The sequence below is a fragment of the Oryx dammah genome, unplaced genomic scaffold (assembly GCF_014754425.2).
Source record: "Oryx dammah isolate SB20612 unplaced genomic scaffold, SCBI_Odam_1.1 HiC_scaffold_28, whole genome shotgun sequence".
NCBI lineage: Eukaryota > Metazoa > Chordata > Mammalia > Artiodactyla > Bovidae > Oryx > Oryx dammah.
This window is the reverse complement of record NW_024070212.1, coordinates 32907984-32924020: the sequence shown is the minus strand read 5'-3', so window position 1 is coordinate 32924020 and position 16037 is coordinate 32907984. Positions and strand designations below refer to the sequence as shown.

General features: G+C 45.4%; 2 protein-coding genes and 1 non-coding gene across 4 annotated transcripts in view; 2 read left to right on the top strand and 1 right to left on the bottom strand.

Moving 5' to 3' along the window:
• Positions 1-923: 923 nt before the first annotated feature.
• On the top strand, positions 924-1335 carry LOC120857149. The gene has a single exon (XR_005719616.1).
• Positions 1336-3166: 1831 nt separating this feature from the next.
• CUNH1orf194 (chromosome unknown C1orf194 homolog) lies at positions 3167-7449 on the bottom strand. 2 transcript variants are annotated; one of them, XM_040232176.1, is made up of 6 exons: positions 7255-7430; positions 6927-7083; positions 4793-4909; positions 4174-4289; positions 3715-3842; positions 3167-3315 (listed from the first exon to the last, which is right to left on the bottom strand). In XM_040232176.1, the coding sequence occupies exons 2-6, from the start codon at positions 7014-7016 to the stop codon at positions 3245-3247; spliced, it is 522 nt and encodes a 173-aa protein (XP_040088110.1). In that variant the 5' UTR covers positions 7017-7083; positions 7255-7430; the 3' UTR covers positions 3167-3244. The 2 variants fall into 2 exon arrangements, with proteins under 2 accessions (XP_040088110.1, XP_040088109.1); XM_040232175.1 differs by lacking the exon at positions 6927-7083 and having other exon boundaries at positions 7255-7449.
• Positions 7450-8426: 977 nt separating this feature from the next.
• ELAPOR1 (endosome-lysosome associated apoptosis and autophagy regulator 1) overlaps positions 8427-16037 on the top strand; it is a 77372-nt gene continuing 69761 nt past the window's right edge. Inside the window, exon 1 of the mRNA XM_040232152.1 lies at positions 8427-8656. Coding sequence (XP_040088086.1) covers positions 8504-8656 — 153 coding nt within the window. The 5' untranslated portion in view covers positions 8427-8503. The remainder of the gene's footprint in view (positions 8657-16037) is intronic.

The following is a 16037-nucleotide window of genomic DNA, read 5'->3' as shown; positions in this document are numbered from 1 at the left end:
AGAAATACCAATAACCTCGGACATGCAGATGACACCACCTTTATGGCAGAAAGTGAAGAGAAACTAAAAAGCCTCTTGATGAAAGTGAAAGAGGAGAGTGAAAAAGTTGGCTTAAAACTCAACATTCAGAAAACGAAGATCATTGCATCTAGATCCATCACTTCATGGGAAATAGATGGGGAAACAGTGGAAACAGTGGTGGACTATTTTGGAGGGGCTCCAAAATCACTGTCGATGGTGATTGCAGCCATGAAATTAAAAGATGCTTGCTTCTTGGAAGAAAAATTATGACCAACCTAGACAGCATATTAAAAAGCAGGGGAAAAAAATAAAAAGAGACATTACTTTGCCAACAAAGGTCTGTCTAGTCAAAGCTATGGCTTTTCCAGTCATGTATGGATGTGAGAGTTGGACTATAAAGAAAGCTGAGCGCCAAAGAATTGATGCTTTTGAACTATGGCTCTCGAGAGTCCCTTGGACAGCAAGGAGATCCAACCAATCAATCCTAAAGGAAATCAATCCCGAATATTCATTGGAAGGACTGATGCTGAAGCTGAAACTCCAATATTTTGGCCACCTGACCCGAAGAACTGACTCATTTGAAAAAAACCCTGATGCTGAGAAAGATTGAAGACTAGAGGAGAAGGGGACAACAGAGGACGAGATAGTTGTATGGCTTCACCGACTCAATGGACATGAGTTTGAGTAAGCTCCGGGAGTTGGTGATGGACAGGGAAGTCTGGCGTACTGCAATGGGGTCGGACACGACTGAGCGACTGAACTGAACTGAACCAGGGCCCTTGGTTCCCCTCCGAACCACATGAGGGCAGCAAAGTGCACACTCGGAGAGGGCCGGTGCTTAGTGGTTTCTCCCAGAAGGCTCAGGGGCCGGGGGCTATAAAAGAGGGTGCGAACTTCCGCTCCTTCACCGGAGGGAGAGCGGGCTGGAAGTGAGCTTGCTGTGAATTGCTATGTGGTGGTGTGTGTGTGGGGAGGGGGGGGGGTGCGCGTGTAGGCCGAGTGTGTGAGTGGATGCGTGAATGTGTGAGTGCCTGCGCCCGCCCCTGTACCCCTCCCCCGGCCTACACGTTGATCTTATTTGATCGGGTTGGGACTCCAGCCCCGCCGGGCCGACCCGAAATGAAAAGCTTCCCTCCTGCGAAGCCCTTCCTCGGGGCGCTGTGCAGCGAGGCCCCTTGGGCGGTGGCAACGCCGTGGCCCCGGAGGTTCCGGAGCCGGTCCTGTGGGGCCCGGCGCTCAGAAGTGATGAATTGATCAGATAGACGAGGCCGGGCTTGTCCCGCGCCATTGATTATCGAGGCGATTCTGATCTGAGCCCGGCCCCAGGGCATGCGAGCCCGTGGCGTTGGGGATAACGTGTAAACAGTTGACAGCGGGCTGGGGTCTTTGGCGGGCCTTCGAACTAGCCGTCGCCCCGCCCACAGGCGCCGAAGCTGAAAGGGGACAGAGACCTTGTTCTCTGCTGCAGTTTTACTTTTCTAGGTGCCTTTTTTTTTTTTTCCTTATTTCTTTAAGCCCGCCTTGTCATCATGACTCGCGTGTGATACCAACACTGGTGCCTTCGGTCTAAAGACACTATACAGCGCCTGCCCGTGAAGGCATGTAGATGTATACGCATGTCTGAAAGTGAAGTGAAGTCGCTCAGTGGTGTCCGACTCTTTGCTATCCCATGGAATGTAGTCTACCAGCTTCTCTGTTCATGGGATTTTCCAGGCAAGAGTACTGGAATGGGTTGCCATTTCCTTCTCCAGGGGATATTCCTGACCCAGGGATCGAACCCAGATCTCCTGCATTGCAGGCAGACGCCTTACCTTCTGAGCCTGTGTATATAAGGGCTTCCCAGGTGGCTCAGTGGTAAAGAATTCGTCTGCAGTGCAGGAGCCTCTGATTCAATCCCTGGGTTGGGAAGATCCCCTGGAGAAGGAAATGGCAACCCACCCCAGTATTTTTCCCTGAAGAATCCCATGGACAGAGGTGACTGGGCTACAGTACATGGGGTAGGAAAGAGTAGGACATAATTTATTGAGTAAACAACAATATGTGTGTATATATCCATAAGAGAACTTGGAAAGCTTGTAAGAATTCAGATTCCAGGGACCCACACCAGATTTACTGAATTATAATTATCAGAGAGGTCTAGAAATCAGGATTATTTAAAGCCTCCATGCATGGATTACAGTAATAAATTTTTTGATGTTCAATATCAACTCGCATGAGGTGATTATCCAGAGTCACCCCTCTCTGCTACTTTCAGCCCTTCTAAATAATGAGAACTGAAAATATTGCCACTTAGCAGTAAACACTATGAATAAATTGGAGTATCTCTGTAGAAGAGGGACTGTTAGTTTGGTGGAATTTAAGGACCCTGCATTTGAGTACCAAATGGAAGCCTTTCATGTCTGATTTATTCAACAGTGCATATGCTGTCCAAGTTTAGAAATGGGAACTTAATTGTACAATATTCTAAAGGGTCTGTCATTTCTTGCTCATTCTGACAGCAGGTTCCTGTGAGTGGCTTGTAATTTTAGAAACCACATTAATGCATTAGTTTTTAGGTACATTCAGACCCTAGGATCAGATTGTTAAGCTCTGTTTCTAAGAATCAGGGGCTATAAATCTAGGCAACGAAAAAAGAATTGACTCCCAGGCAAGGAGACAGCAAAGTTAAGAGAATGAACAATGGAAAGGAAGAAGGACCAGGGAGACTGAGCTCTCATGGAGAAGGAAAGCCCAGAAAATGACTAAATCCAGAAGGTCTGAAATCTGTTGAGTGTGACCTCTGCATAAATATTAATGCTACAAAGAGCTACTAAAGTTAGTGTCTCTAACTTCATTGAGAGAATGGACAATGCCCATTCTTGTCTCCCTAACAATTAGCTCAGCATGTGACACATGAAACGTTTTCAAGAAAGGTTGAATGGCTATATATCTGTATCGGTGGAATGACTCCAGTTTACAAAATGTGAATACCTGTCTCCTGCCAAAAGCAGTGCTACTCTGTCCTAAATCCTTATCTTTTCAACAGGATGACTCCGAATTGCAAATATTGCCCAATAGGATTAGTTTCTAGAAATTGAGAAACTTCCATATTTTAAGAGTAGTCAAGTGGCAACTTGTTTGTCCGCGGGTAACAGATACTCCAGGCTTCAACTTACACAAATCTATTTAATGGAGGTGGTCGGCGGGATGTTCCACAATGATTAGTCCAGGGGCCTGTCAACACTTAGGTGGAGAAGAAGCCACCATCATTCTTTCGGGAGTACCCTCCATTGGTGGCTGCAGTGTGAGGGGACACTGTGGAGAAAAGAAGGAGGAATGGGCTGTGAATTTAAGATCTGTTGCCTCTTCTGGGAATTTGTCACCCATACTTTCATGGGGACCGTGGAGAAGGTTCTAACAGCTGGGGAAGCACAGAAGACTGATGGGAGATAGCTATAGGTCTTTTCCCAGGTTTCTGTCCTTTGCTGAAAATTCTTGTCCATTAGACCTAAGGCTAAGGCAGAGGCTCTGAAACTGAATTCATTTCCTGGCCCTATAGTCAGCATGTCCCCTGGATTAGTCTGATATGTGCCAGACTCAGTTATCCCTCATGTTCCCTAAGAGCCAGCCACCTCAGCTCCCTGACTCCTGTGTCCATTGAGAAAAACTTGCACCACGCATCTGCCTCCCATTCCTCAGTCTTCTAACCCTTACCTATGGATCCCTGTATGCTGTGAATAGACTCCTTCTTAGGGTTGATCCAGTGTCGGATGTTAGCTCTGGAAGTGATGGGGGATGGTTGGGGAGGGGACAAAAATTCTCCAGGGAATTGGGTCTTGATTCTGGAAGATGATGTGGGAAGAACAGGGGAGAATGAAATCAATCAAGAGAAGAAGGTAAGGAGGGAAGGAGTTGCATGCAACCTCAAAAATATAGCAATCAAAGGCCCTTTCTAGCCTCTCGAATTAACCAAATGTTGTATTATACAGATAAGCATAATTTTGGAAGATCTTCATTTTAGAAAAAAGAAACCCACAGAAACTGTATTACAGAAGTAAAAAAATGCAAACATCTATACAAATAGGAACGTATCGATTATTTCCCAGGTGACAGTTTACCTTACTTAATTGGATGGCATTGTTCTTAGGGAGAGGCTCTGCCTCCACCACTTACCCGTGGGTATCCTGGATGGTCTCCTGGTGTGTGAGTATCTCACTCTTGTTCTTGAATGTCCCTGTGTGGTGGTTGTACAAGGCCGCTAAGCGGAAATCCAGGTCATCCTTCGGTATCTACAGAGGAAGCCAACCTCCTCAGGGTTAACTTGCCACTGTGCACCCATTCTAGTTGGGTTCTATTGGGTTCTACTCTTCTCCCAAAGCACAGTGAACCCTTTTGGGGCCTGAGACCCACCAGCTCTTTACACACCAAATTACTGTACATGCTGATTTCTTAAATCTTGTCCATACAGAATTGTCTTGTGCTTAAGTCTAAGGAGTGGGAAGCTCTCCTGGAGACATGGGAACCTCTTGAGCTTAATGGGCCTTACCTCATTCATGGTTATAATGAGAAGTCTAGTGAGAGAATGATTTGCTCCAAATAATTAACTGCAGCAAAACTCAAGCCTTTTGCCTTCTCAGAGGCCTGATAAGTTGGTATTTGGTTTTAGATTTGATAGGATCTTGGATTGGGGGCAAGATAAAGCTGCTAAAGCAGTCAGGGACAGACTGCCTTTCAAAAAGAATAGTCAGTCCTAAGTGGATATAATGAGAAATATTATTTCAATGCTAGGTACCTCTGAATAAAAAAAACAAACATCCCGTTTCATGGAGGTAATTGTGGGAGTTGAGCTGAGTCGACACCAGGGCTCCTGTTGCTGAGCAAGGTGAGTTGGATTCTTATATGGCAGTTTCTGCAAAAGAAACCACACCCACACCCGGTTACCAAAGGCCTTGCTGATGTGGTAGCATCAGTGACATCCATCCCCTCCTGCCATTCCATTTTAATTGAATCGAGACATCTAAACGAGAAGGATGATGTGGGGCAAGCCTCCCAGCCTTTTGACCCCCCTAAGTTTTCTCTTAGAACTGACAGAAATGGGCTGGGAAGACAGAGAATGGGGTGAAGTGGGACATGAAGTGAAGGGAGGGGAGCAGACAGGCAAGAGGAGCTCAGGTTCAGAAGTCCTGAGTTTGAAGAAGAGGTAAGATATTCTAACACAATATGCAGTTGTTGGCGTAACAGCTGAAGCCTCCCCAAAAGAATCTGACTAAAAAGGAAGAGGTGGTTCATGAGGACTGCACAATATTATAATGGGGTTGGCTGGGGGCAGTCAGAGACAAGAGAATCGGGAGAGGAGAATCAGGAGAGAACAGTGTCTAGACAGGTGAGAAAAAATTTTCGGTAAGCAAGGAAGGGTCATTGTTTCTGTGGGAATGTCAAAAAATTCACTGAATGTTCGGTTCTCTCACTAAAACCCCACAAGTATGAATATGAAAAGCACATAGCTGATTTCATTACATGTAAAATGCCATGTTGCTCACCACTGTGTCCCCAGTACCCAGCACAGTGACCTAAAACATGGTGTTCTAAAATGAGATGCTAATTGAATCAATGACTGAATTCCAGTGAGTACAACTACAACCTAGTAGAACTCTGATTCATCCTATCTGATGTTGGAACCTTCTTCATCCCCAGTATATGACACAGTGCTGTGTGACTCAGCTCAATCAGGCATTAATTGAATGGTATGGACCAGGCACTATGTTATCACCAAGAAAGATGAAAAGGAGATGGGAATATTACATATGATGCAAGCACAGGTAGCTCTTCCAGTCCTCCAAGGCTGCATAAGCCTCATCATCTCTATAAGCAGAAGGGTGAGATGGTCTTTCACTGAGAAAATCAGGCCTGTCAAGCATGAGCTGCCATCTTCACTATCCATTTTCCTTTCATTTCAGAGAAAGGGAAGTCCCTTTTATTCAAGAATAACTCTTCCTTCCTGAACCCAGCCCTTCCTGGTACTGTAGGGACCTGTGCTATCCTGGCATCTCCTGTACCCAGCTTCCCATCCTTTCGTCACTGTCTGGCTACCTCCTTAAAAGTCAACACATACTACTCTCCACTTTCTCTCCCACCCCCTTGCCGTCCCCTTTCCATTCCAATACAGTCTGACCTCTGCCTCAAGCATCCACTGAAACTACTCTTGCTAATGACCTTTGTGGTTAGGTCAAATGGATCATTTCCAGACCTGATCTTATCTGACCTCGGTGGTTTCTGGCGCCATAACTCTGATTCTACGAAATGTTCTCTCCATCCTGCATGGGTCTAGCTCCTCCTGGTTTTTCTTCTGCATCTGGCTATCATTTCTCAGCTTCCTTCTCAGCTCTGTTTTCTCTCTCTGCCCCTAAGTGGGATTCTCCAGGGGTTTCATTTCTGCCTTTCTGACTCTCACATTCACTGGATGAGCTCATTCCCTCCTATGGCTTCAAGTACCACTATATGAATACTGTGGCTTCCACACATCGTCAACCCACACCCCTAACCGTGTTGTCTACTCTTCCTCTCCACAGAAGTGTCCCACAGGCACCAAAAACCAACAGCAACATCATTGATCTCAACGTCATTCTCCCCAAACCTGCTTTTCCCGGACACCTCATTCAGTAAATGGTATCAGCTAAGCCCTCAGAAACCTAGGAGCCCTCCTAGACTGCCCACTCTCTTGGGCCCATATCCAGCCAGCCACAAAGACCCATCGGTCCTGCCCTTTGCGTCCTACCGCCATCCCCTGCATCACTGCTTCAGGGTCCATTACTCCTCCTGGACCATCATGAAGCACGCATATATACACAAACACATTCCAACATGAATCAAAGACAGATGTATAAAGCATGACCTGGTGTTTGATACCTCTTTCCCACTCTATATACCTCACGTCTCTTCATAGACGAGTTTCCCAAATAGGGCAAAGCGTTGCTTGGTGGAATCTGGGCCCGTGCAAGCCCCGCCATACCAACCATTGCTTAGGTCCGCAAGTGCCCCTTGTTCCTCTGGACTAGAGCGCCACTTCCCTCTGCTCAAAAGCACCTGTGAAAGGTGGGGAGACCTAAATATGGGATCATGGAGGTAGGCAGAAAACAGACCTCTCCCGTACCTGACTCAGTGTCCTCACCAGGGTTAAGTTACCACTTCTTCCGGTCAGGCCGACAGAAGAGTGAGGTCGACCTTACTGGGTACCTGCGTAAGAAACCTCAGTACCTTGGAAGCCCGCGACTTTCCCAAGTAGGAATCATCTTTATCCAACGCAGGGTTCTGGAAAGGGTCTCGGGTGAGAGGCATGATAAAACCCCGAGCGAGGCGCTTTTAAGAGGGATGAGAGACCCGCGCAGCCGCACACAACCTAGCATGCGGAGGAGCCCGGGTCCCAATTGTTTGGAACGCCCAATTTCAGTTGCCAGGCAACTGCTCGGCCTTCTGTGACTAAGGCGAATTCCCTCCGAGAAGGGCGCCACCTGGCGGTCTAACGCGGGAGGCCCCCTCGGGAAGAAGCTACTGGGAACACAGAGGGGAAAGAGCCGCCGAGTGTACTCGGGAGCCCTGGATTTGCACTCCTGAGCCGTCGGTGAAAAACGCTAGCTTCCCATCTTAGATCTTCTGCAAAAGACTTCAGTTTAGGAAAGAATTCGTAAAAGATAGCCAGCCCTGAAATGTCCTTCTTGGAATCTTACGAAAGGATTTCTCAGAGCGATGACAGAAGAGTCCAGGTGTGTTTGGAAAATTGCCCAGCTAAGGCCAAACTCTCCTTGCTTAAACTCGGCTTGACTATGTGAGTCCCAGGGTTTGGCATAGGACTGGTTGTAAATTCACAAATGGGTTTGGTGTGGTGGAAATAAGACCTCCAGAAGCAGCTGTTACAGTAGGTAACACCTACCCGGGCCAGTCTTCCAGGCTATAATCCCGGGAGGAGAGACATCATCGCGGTCATTTTTCTATTGCTTTTAACAAGATGCTTAATAAGTATACGTAGAACGCCACGTCTGCAAAATTAGTGATGCTCGTAGGTAGCCGATGGCCCGAAATAATGAATTTGGTGGTGATGGCTTGGAGGTTGTTTCCACCGCGTTCTTTGCACGAGCCTTGTGCGCGCCTGCTGGGCCGGTTGCGGACCCTGGGCGCGTGCATTTTTGCGCCGCGCACGCTAGCGGCGGCGGCTGCCATGGCGACCGGCAGGTGAGCGGCAGAGGAGCTCGTGGTCCCTGCCCCACCCGCGCGAAGGGAAAGAGGAGGCGGTTGCCAAGGCGACGTGGGTAGGAGGAGGATAAGAGAAAGGAGGGAGGAGGAAGGATGGGCGGCCTTGGCGTAGCCGCAGGGAGGTGACTGAAGCGAGCCCAGCCCCTTACATCCTGCCCCCCCTGTGAATCTCCCTCCCCTTTTTTTCCGCCTTCTGCCAGCAGTAGCTGCAGCCGCAGCACCTGAGCCGCTGCTGCCGCTCGCTCGGAACAACACTATGGCTGAGCCTGGCCACAGCCTCCATCCCTCTGCCAGAGGCAGGGGAAGAACTGAGCCGCGCACACTCCGGCTTCTGCGGCTGCTGCTCTGGGTTGGGACCGCCTTCCAGGTGACTCAGGGAGCGGGACCGGAGCTTCACTCCTGCAAAGAGGTACTGTCCTCCCCGACCCGACCCCACTTAGGTAAAAAAAATCTTGGATCCTGGCGGAGATCTTGGGGACTTAGACACAGACAGTTTCAGAGGGCACGGAGTTTAGGTTCTTTGGGGATAGGGGGAAGAAGGAAGAGGAGCAGACTGGCGTCATGGAGGGGCCACCCCGTTGGAGGACTCACAGAATAGATCACCCTCACAGCTTGGACTGCTGAGCTCGGGAAAGGTCCCAGCTCCAAGGAGCTCAGGAGGGACTCGAGTCCCTGGGCTCGGAACGAGGGAAGAAGACAGGAGTTGTTTCCCAGCTGAAATGAAATTACCTTAAAAGTGGTTGAAAACAAAAGATTATGTACAGAGGGGCAAAATAGAAAGTGGGAAAGGGGACAAGTGGGGTAAGAAAGGAGTTTGGAAGGCTAGAGGAAAGTAATGGATGGAAGTGGGCATACTTGTGATCGTATCATGGCTTCAGGGAAGGCCGGTAAAGGTGGGAGGTCTGCGAGAGGGACCCTTGGACAGTCAACATCTGGTTGCCTTGTGGGCTGCTCAGTCTGGATCCTGTTTGTAGCTTGCCTCCCCCAGTATGCTTTCTTCAGTGTGCCTGGCAGAGCATGACCCACCTTTGGTCAGACTGTTGAGTTCCTTAATATCTTGCTTCCTGCCAATCTCTGCTTTCCTTCTCTGGACTTTTGCTAACATATGTCGCAAGTCTTTTTCAAGTGTTTCTAAAATGTTGCCAACATAATTCAGAGAATAAGTAGTGAATGTCTCCCAACCAAAAATGCCTTTGAACATTCTTTTGGAGGGATACAAAAAGGTATGGAGGGGTAATGAAACTCAGTAGTTTCTATAGTATTGAAATAACAGTAATTTGTTGTGTTTTGAGTAACTTTTTTTAACCATATGGCAGAGGCAGCAACAACATATTTACAAGAACTACATGAAGGGCATGGGGGGAGGCAAAATAAAAATTACTTTTAACTATGAAATGTGAAAAACTTCATTATACATTAAGAGTCTAGCCCTGTTTAATTAATTTGAGGTGTCATACTTGGCTAAGATTTTGAAAGGTTGAAATATTTATAAGTTGTCAGTATTAACTACTGATTAGCAACAACAACCCCTTTCCATATGGAAATGTATTATTATGAAGGTATTCTAACCATTTAGCTTCCAGCATAGCTCAGTGGTAAAGAATCTGCCTGCCAAGCAGGAGACACAGGTTCAATCCCTGGGTCAGGGAGATCCCCTGGAGAAAGAAATAGCAACCCACTCCAGTATTCTTGCCTGGGAAAGCCTATGGACAGAGGAGTCTGGTGGGCTACAGTCCATGGGGTTGCAAAGAGCTGGACACAACTTAGTGACTAAACAACAACATTCTAACCATTAGACTATCTCCAACACAACAGATCATGAAGAAATGAGAGGGTGGGAAAAGAGATTTTTTTGTGTGAATAAATATACTTGACTTTACTCATGAATGCGAATGAGTGATTGAGTGACTCCAGTCACTCCAAAACTTACCAATGGAAATTTTGGTAACTTGTGTCAGTCCTGGCAATGTCCTGCCCTGGATCATCCATATTTTCACTCAGCCACTTCATGACCTGTTTTAAAGATGGCTGGGAACAGGATGATTTTGTCAGTGAATGTGGCTTACTGGCCTTGGTGATCTGTGGTCTAACCAATCAAGATAACCAGTTCCACCGACAAAGTCACTTGCCTAAGAATCCAACATTGGAGTCCCCTGAGAGGAAGGTAAGAATCTTACAGTTCAACTACCACTTCTTGTTGAGATCTTTGGAAAATATGAGACATTTAGGAAATTAAACACATTGTATCATCTTGCTTCCTAGGGAAGGGAAGAATACAGATATTTGAGAGCTATAACTTGTGTACAAATTTTGCCTTTAGTCCTTTAAAATGATTGACATTTGCCTAAGCAAAAGGCCTTGCCGAGAGCATAAATTGAGGGCAGTGGAAAGCTATGGAGCTCAACATACTCAACAGGCAGGTTCCAGTTCCTGCCTGTTACTTACTACCCAGTTTTTAGATCTGTAGAATGGGTATTTCAGTAACGCCCAACTCAAAAAAGATTGCTTTGAGGACTGAAAGAGAAAATACAGTTAAAACACAAATTCGAGTTACCTAACCCCCTTTCCCATTCAGCTTCTTTACCTAATGGCCGGAGTGAAAGTGGCTTATGAGTCCTGTTCATTGGCCACAGGCGTCAGCAAGTCTTGTTTACACTCTTCTTGAGCAAACAGTGGCTGCTGAACACCCTCAACTCCAAAACCATAAGGAAGAGAATAAACCCATTATTATAATATTCTTTGTTTGACAGTATGAACTGACCCAACAAGTTTTGGGGGCTTCCAATCCTAAATGGTGAAAAACCAATTCAGGGTAAACTAACTCTTCCCTGTTCTTAATCTTCGTGTGAATTTATTGTGAGTCAAGTACTCTTACCAGCCAAGGCCAAGTCTAATGACAACAATGCTGTTTCTGAAATTCGAGGCATCCATCTGGACTGAATCAGGGAACAAAGAGGTTGAGGGTAAAGCCTCAACTGAGGCAGTAGAGAGCTGGGAGTTCTAGATTGCTATACATATGCTGGGGCTTGGCGTTCCTTTCACAATTTTAAAATAATCAGGGTCACCAGTGGAACTAAACATCCTGGGTGCTGTTTGTCCTCATGAATCATTTTTCAGCCCTGTGCTAGCCTGGGCTCAGTGCTGAGAGCCAAAAGAGCATTTCCTATAGCACAGTGAATCTAAATCAAATGAGAGAGGAGGAGAAAGCTGCCTTTCCCAGATCGGTCTTGTCCTGAGGCTTCAGTGCTAATTGCCCCCAAAGGGATTTCCCATTCTGTGTTGAGGAGCCCATAGGGCTTCGGAATCTGGCAGACACAGATTGAAACAAACTTTGGTAAATGGATGGTGATGAGTCTGCCACTTAGTGAGGATGCTACTTCAAGCAAGTTAATTAACTTCTGACAGCTTCAGATTCCTGATCTCTAAAATCAAGATGGTAGCAGGTGTCTCACAAGGCTGTTGTGAGAATTAAATAGGACAACACATATAAAATGCCTAGTGTATACCCTTGACGTGTCATAGGTACTTCAGAAATATTGATTGGCAGGAAAGGTAAGCCCACAAGTAATGACATATAAATGATGACATGGGGTCAACATGTGGTAAGCAATGCGGGAGTGGCAATCTAGAGTTTTACGGGAAAAGAAAAAAAACATATTTGAACAGTTGGCACTTGACCTGCTTCTGGAATAATCAGTAGAATTTCAGCGGGCAGAGATGGAGAGAGAGAGGGAGAGAGTGCTTTTTAGATAGAAGGGTCGGAGAAAAGATCCTGAGAATTGCAAGTAAACCACGTGGCTGAAAGGTGGAGTAGGTACGGGGTACAATAGAAATCAAAGCTGGAAAATGAGAAACTAAGTGAAGAATTGATTTCTAGCAGAGATAGTGGATTAGCTTGAGTATAAAGCAAATAAGGTTGGGGCTTCCCTGGTGGTGCAGTGGTTAAGACTTCACCTTCCATTGCAGGGGTGTGGATTTGATCTCTGATCAGGGAGCTAAGATCCCACTTGCCTTGTGGCTAAAAAGCCAAAACATAAAACAGAAGCACTATTGTAACAAGTTCAATAAAGACTTTTTAAAATGGTCCATAAATCTTAAAAAAATAAATTAAATAAAGTAAGGTTGAGGTAAGCCAAAAAGTGAGAGCAGAGAGATATGAGCAAGGAGACTAATTCAAAAACTCTTGCAAAGGTCAAGGAGGAGCTAACAAAGGAACTGAACTAGGATGGTGGCAATGGGATAAATAGAAAGACATAGATGTTCATTGTAGTACTATTTACAATAGTCAAGACATGGAAGCATCTAAAAGTCCATCAGCAGAGGAATGGATAAAGAAGATGTATATATGTACAATGGAATATTACTCACCCATCAAAAAGAATGGAATAATACCATTTTCAGCAACTTGAATGGACCTAGAGATTGTCATGCTGAGTGGAGTAAGTTAGAGATGCAGAAACATCCTATGAGATCCCTTATATGCAGAATCTAAAAAGATATGATACAAATGAACTTACTTACAAAACAGAAATAGATTCATAGACTTAGAGAACAGATGTATGGTTGAGGGAGAGGAAGGACAGGGAGAAGGGACAGCTAGGGAATTTGAGATCAACATGTACACACTGCTATATTTAAAATGGATAACCAACAAGGACCTATTGTAAAGCACAGGGAACTCTGCTCAGTTATGTGGCAGCCTGGATGGGAGGGGAGTTTGGGGAAGAATGGATACATGTATATGAATGGCTGAATCCCTTCATTATCCACATGAAACTCTCACAACATTGTTAATCGGCTATACCCCAATACAAAATAAAAAGTTTAAAATAATAATTAAAAAAAAGAAAGATAGATATGAAGAACATGCTGAAGGTAAATGTTAGAGAATTTGGCAACTGATCAAAGGAGTTGAGTGGGTTGGTGGGAGGATTAGGCAAGATAATGCTTAAAGTGCTTTACAAAATGCATAGCATAGAGTAAGTGCTTAGTAAATGTTGTGCTTCTGAAACCGTTCGGCATTTTTTCAGGGGCTCTAAAGAACTTCCATACCACAATTTGTGTCTCAGTGCAGAAAATAATTCAATGAGAGGCAAAGTGATAGATAAGAAGTGATTTATTAGAATAGGATGCTCGTGAAGCTTACAAGCAGGTAGGCAAGAGATGCCATACCCCAGGAACTTACTGGGCTACAGTTTTATAATCAAAGGAAAAGTGGGGAGGGGGAGAAGAACTTCTTTGCCTTTCTTGAGTAGATGTCATGCTTCCATCACCAGCTCTTCCTCCAGATTGACCAGGGGAGTTTTCTTGTCCCTCGTGGTCAAGCTAGGTCCACAGGTTACTGTTTTCCATGTGTGCAGAGAGCATGTCCTCGGGACCGTGAAGTTAGTGAGCTCCCTGGGCAGATGTGGCTCTCATGCTGCCATCGTCTTATTGTTTCCAGCACGCCGCCTGCTTCTATTGCATGGTTTTGTTACTAAGCCTGCCTGGTTTTGTGGTTAATCTCTTGAGTAATCATTAACTAACAGGGGTCTCCCATGTTTTCTCCACTGACAATCCCCTAGTGGGATTAACTGTATAATCACCTATTTTATCCCTTTACTCTGTCCCTATGGCTTGTTACTGTTTTATGATCTGCTTTTAAAAAAGATAATGGGAACATTATTCTAAATCATTAGATGGTCTTGAATGGCATCATTTTAATGAGGAATTGGGTGAACTACCTACCTTGGCTAATCCCTATTGTCAACACTTTCACTTTTACAAGTTAAAGTAATATATGCTCGTAACAATAATACCAATTCACACTTATTGAGTGTTGTAAGTGACCGACATTCATTAACTCACTGAGTCTCTATGAGATAGGTCATACTAACACTCTACCCCTTCCCCCTCCCCCACACCACTATTTATCTCCTCTTTCCTGCTTTATTTTTCTCCAGAGCACTCTTTACTATCTCTCATATATTTTACTTATATCTGTACGTGTGCATATACATGTGTACATGCCTGCTCAGTCATGTCTGACTCTTTGCAACCCTGTGGGCTGTAGCCCACCAGGCTCCTTTGTCCATGGAATTCTCCAAGCAGGAAAGCTGGAGTGGGTTGCCATTTCCTCCTCCAATGGATCTTACTGACCCAGGGGTAGAACCTGCATCTCTTGCATCTCCTGCATTGGCAAGAGGATTCTTTACTGCTGCGCCACCTGGGAAGCTGTGCACATGCATACATATATGTATTTTAATTGTCCATTTCTTTTGACAAGATGTGAAGTCTATGAGGGCTGATATTCTTGTATGTCTTGTTTATTTTATTCTTGGTATTATTTGGGGTTTATTTTTGGTTGTATGCAGGCTTTCTCTAGTTGTGCAGAGTAGAGGTTCCCCTTCACTGTGGTGAGTGGGCTTCACATTGCGGTGGGTTCTCTTGTTGTGGAGCTCGGGCTCTGGTGCACTGGCCCCAGTAGTTCTGGCACAAGGGGCTTAGGTGTGGTGCAGGGGCTTAGGTGTGGTGCAGGGGCTTTAGTTGCCTGCAGCACGTGGGATCTTCCCAGACCAGGGATCAAACCCGTGACCCCTGCACTGACAGGTGAGTTCTTAACCACTAGACTACTAGGGAAGTTCCTCCTGTATATTTTATTCACTTCTATATTTCCAGTGCCTGCCATGTAGTAAATACTCAAAAAGTTTCCTGAATGAATCCCCATTTTACAGATGATGAAACTAAGGCACAGAGAGGGTAGCCTGCCCAAGGTGACTTGGCTGCTGTCATAAAAGAGCAGGAATTCGGCAGCTGAGCTCTTAATCACCATTGCTATTCCCTGCCTGTCCTAGCTAACAATCCAAATTGTGCTGTGGCTATAAGCTAAGAAGTCCAAGCTTCCCCTCCCACCTGCAAATCCCCAAAGGCTCACCTCTGTCAACACTTGCTTAAATATATTCTTCTCAAAATGTTTTTCGCCTATTCAAGCACATCTGGCTTCTCTTTTGCCCTTTCTGTACAAATCAGATCAAAATATTTGTCTTATTCTTTATTTTACTGTTTTCATCACTATAGTTCTACTGTGATTCATTGTATGTGTGTATCATGATTTATTGAAACAGAAACTTGGTGAATAGGTTGATTCCAGCTGCGTCTGTGGCAAGAGTGCTGCGGTGAACATCCTCCTGATGCACACTTGTTTGAGTCTGTTGGTAGATAAATTCTTAAAAGTAGAAACCATAGTTCAAATAGTCCAAGTGTTTTAACACTTCGATTGATGGGTGTCAAGTTGGCAGCATGGATTTTCTAAGAGTATGAGGCTCCTCCATCTGCAGCTGATGGAGGAGGAGGGAGGCTTTGGCTGTGAGGAGGGCAGTCAGAGTTCATTCTCACCCGGAAATCACAGACACCTGGAGGGCCCTGCTGGAGAGCCTGTCGGCCTTACCAAGCTGGCAGCTGGTCCTGGGCAGCACAGCTGGGCCTGATGCTAATTTTACCAAATCTCCTGAAAATAAGTTGATCCAACTCATAGCTTTTTCTCAGTCTGTATTGTACCTGCAGTAAGTGATAAAAGTTGTGCCATTTGTCACATTTCTTCTTAAGCTTTCCTTCTATGTGACAGCAGATAAAGCACAGAACAGATAATTATACTTAGCGCTTGACAGCCACTGAAAGAAAATATATTTTTCATACTTCCTAGGCTCTCCACTGTTCAAATTCCTTTATCACCTATTTTTCTTCTTCAATTTGCCATGTACCATTAAAGGCACTTTTTAAAAGACCCATAGAACTATGCAGCAGGAAAAATA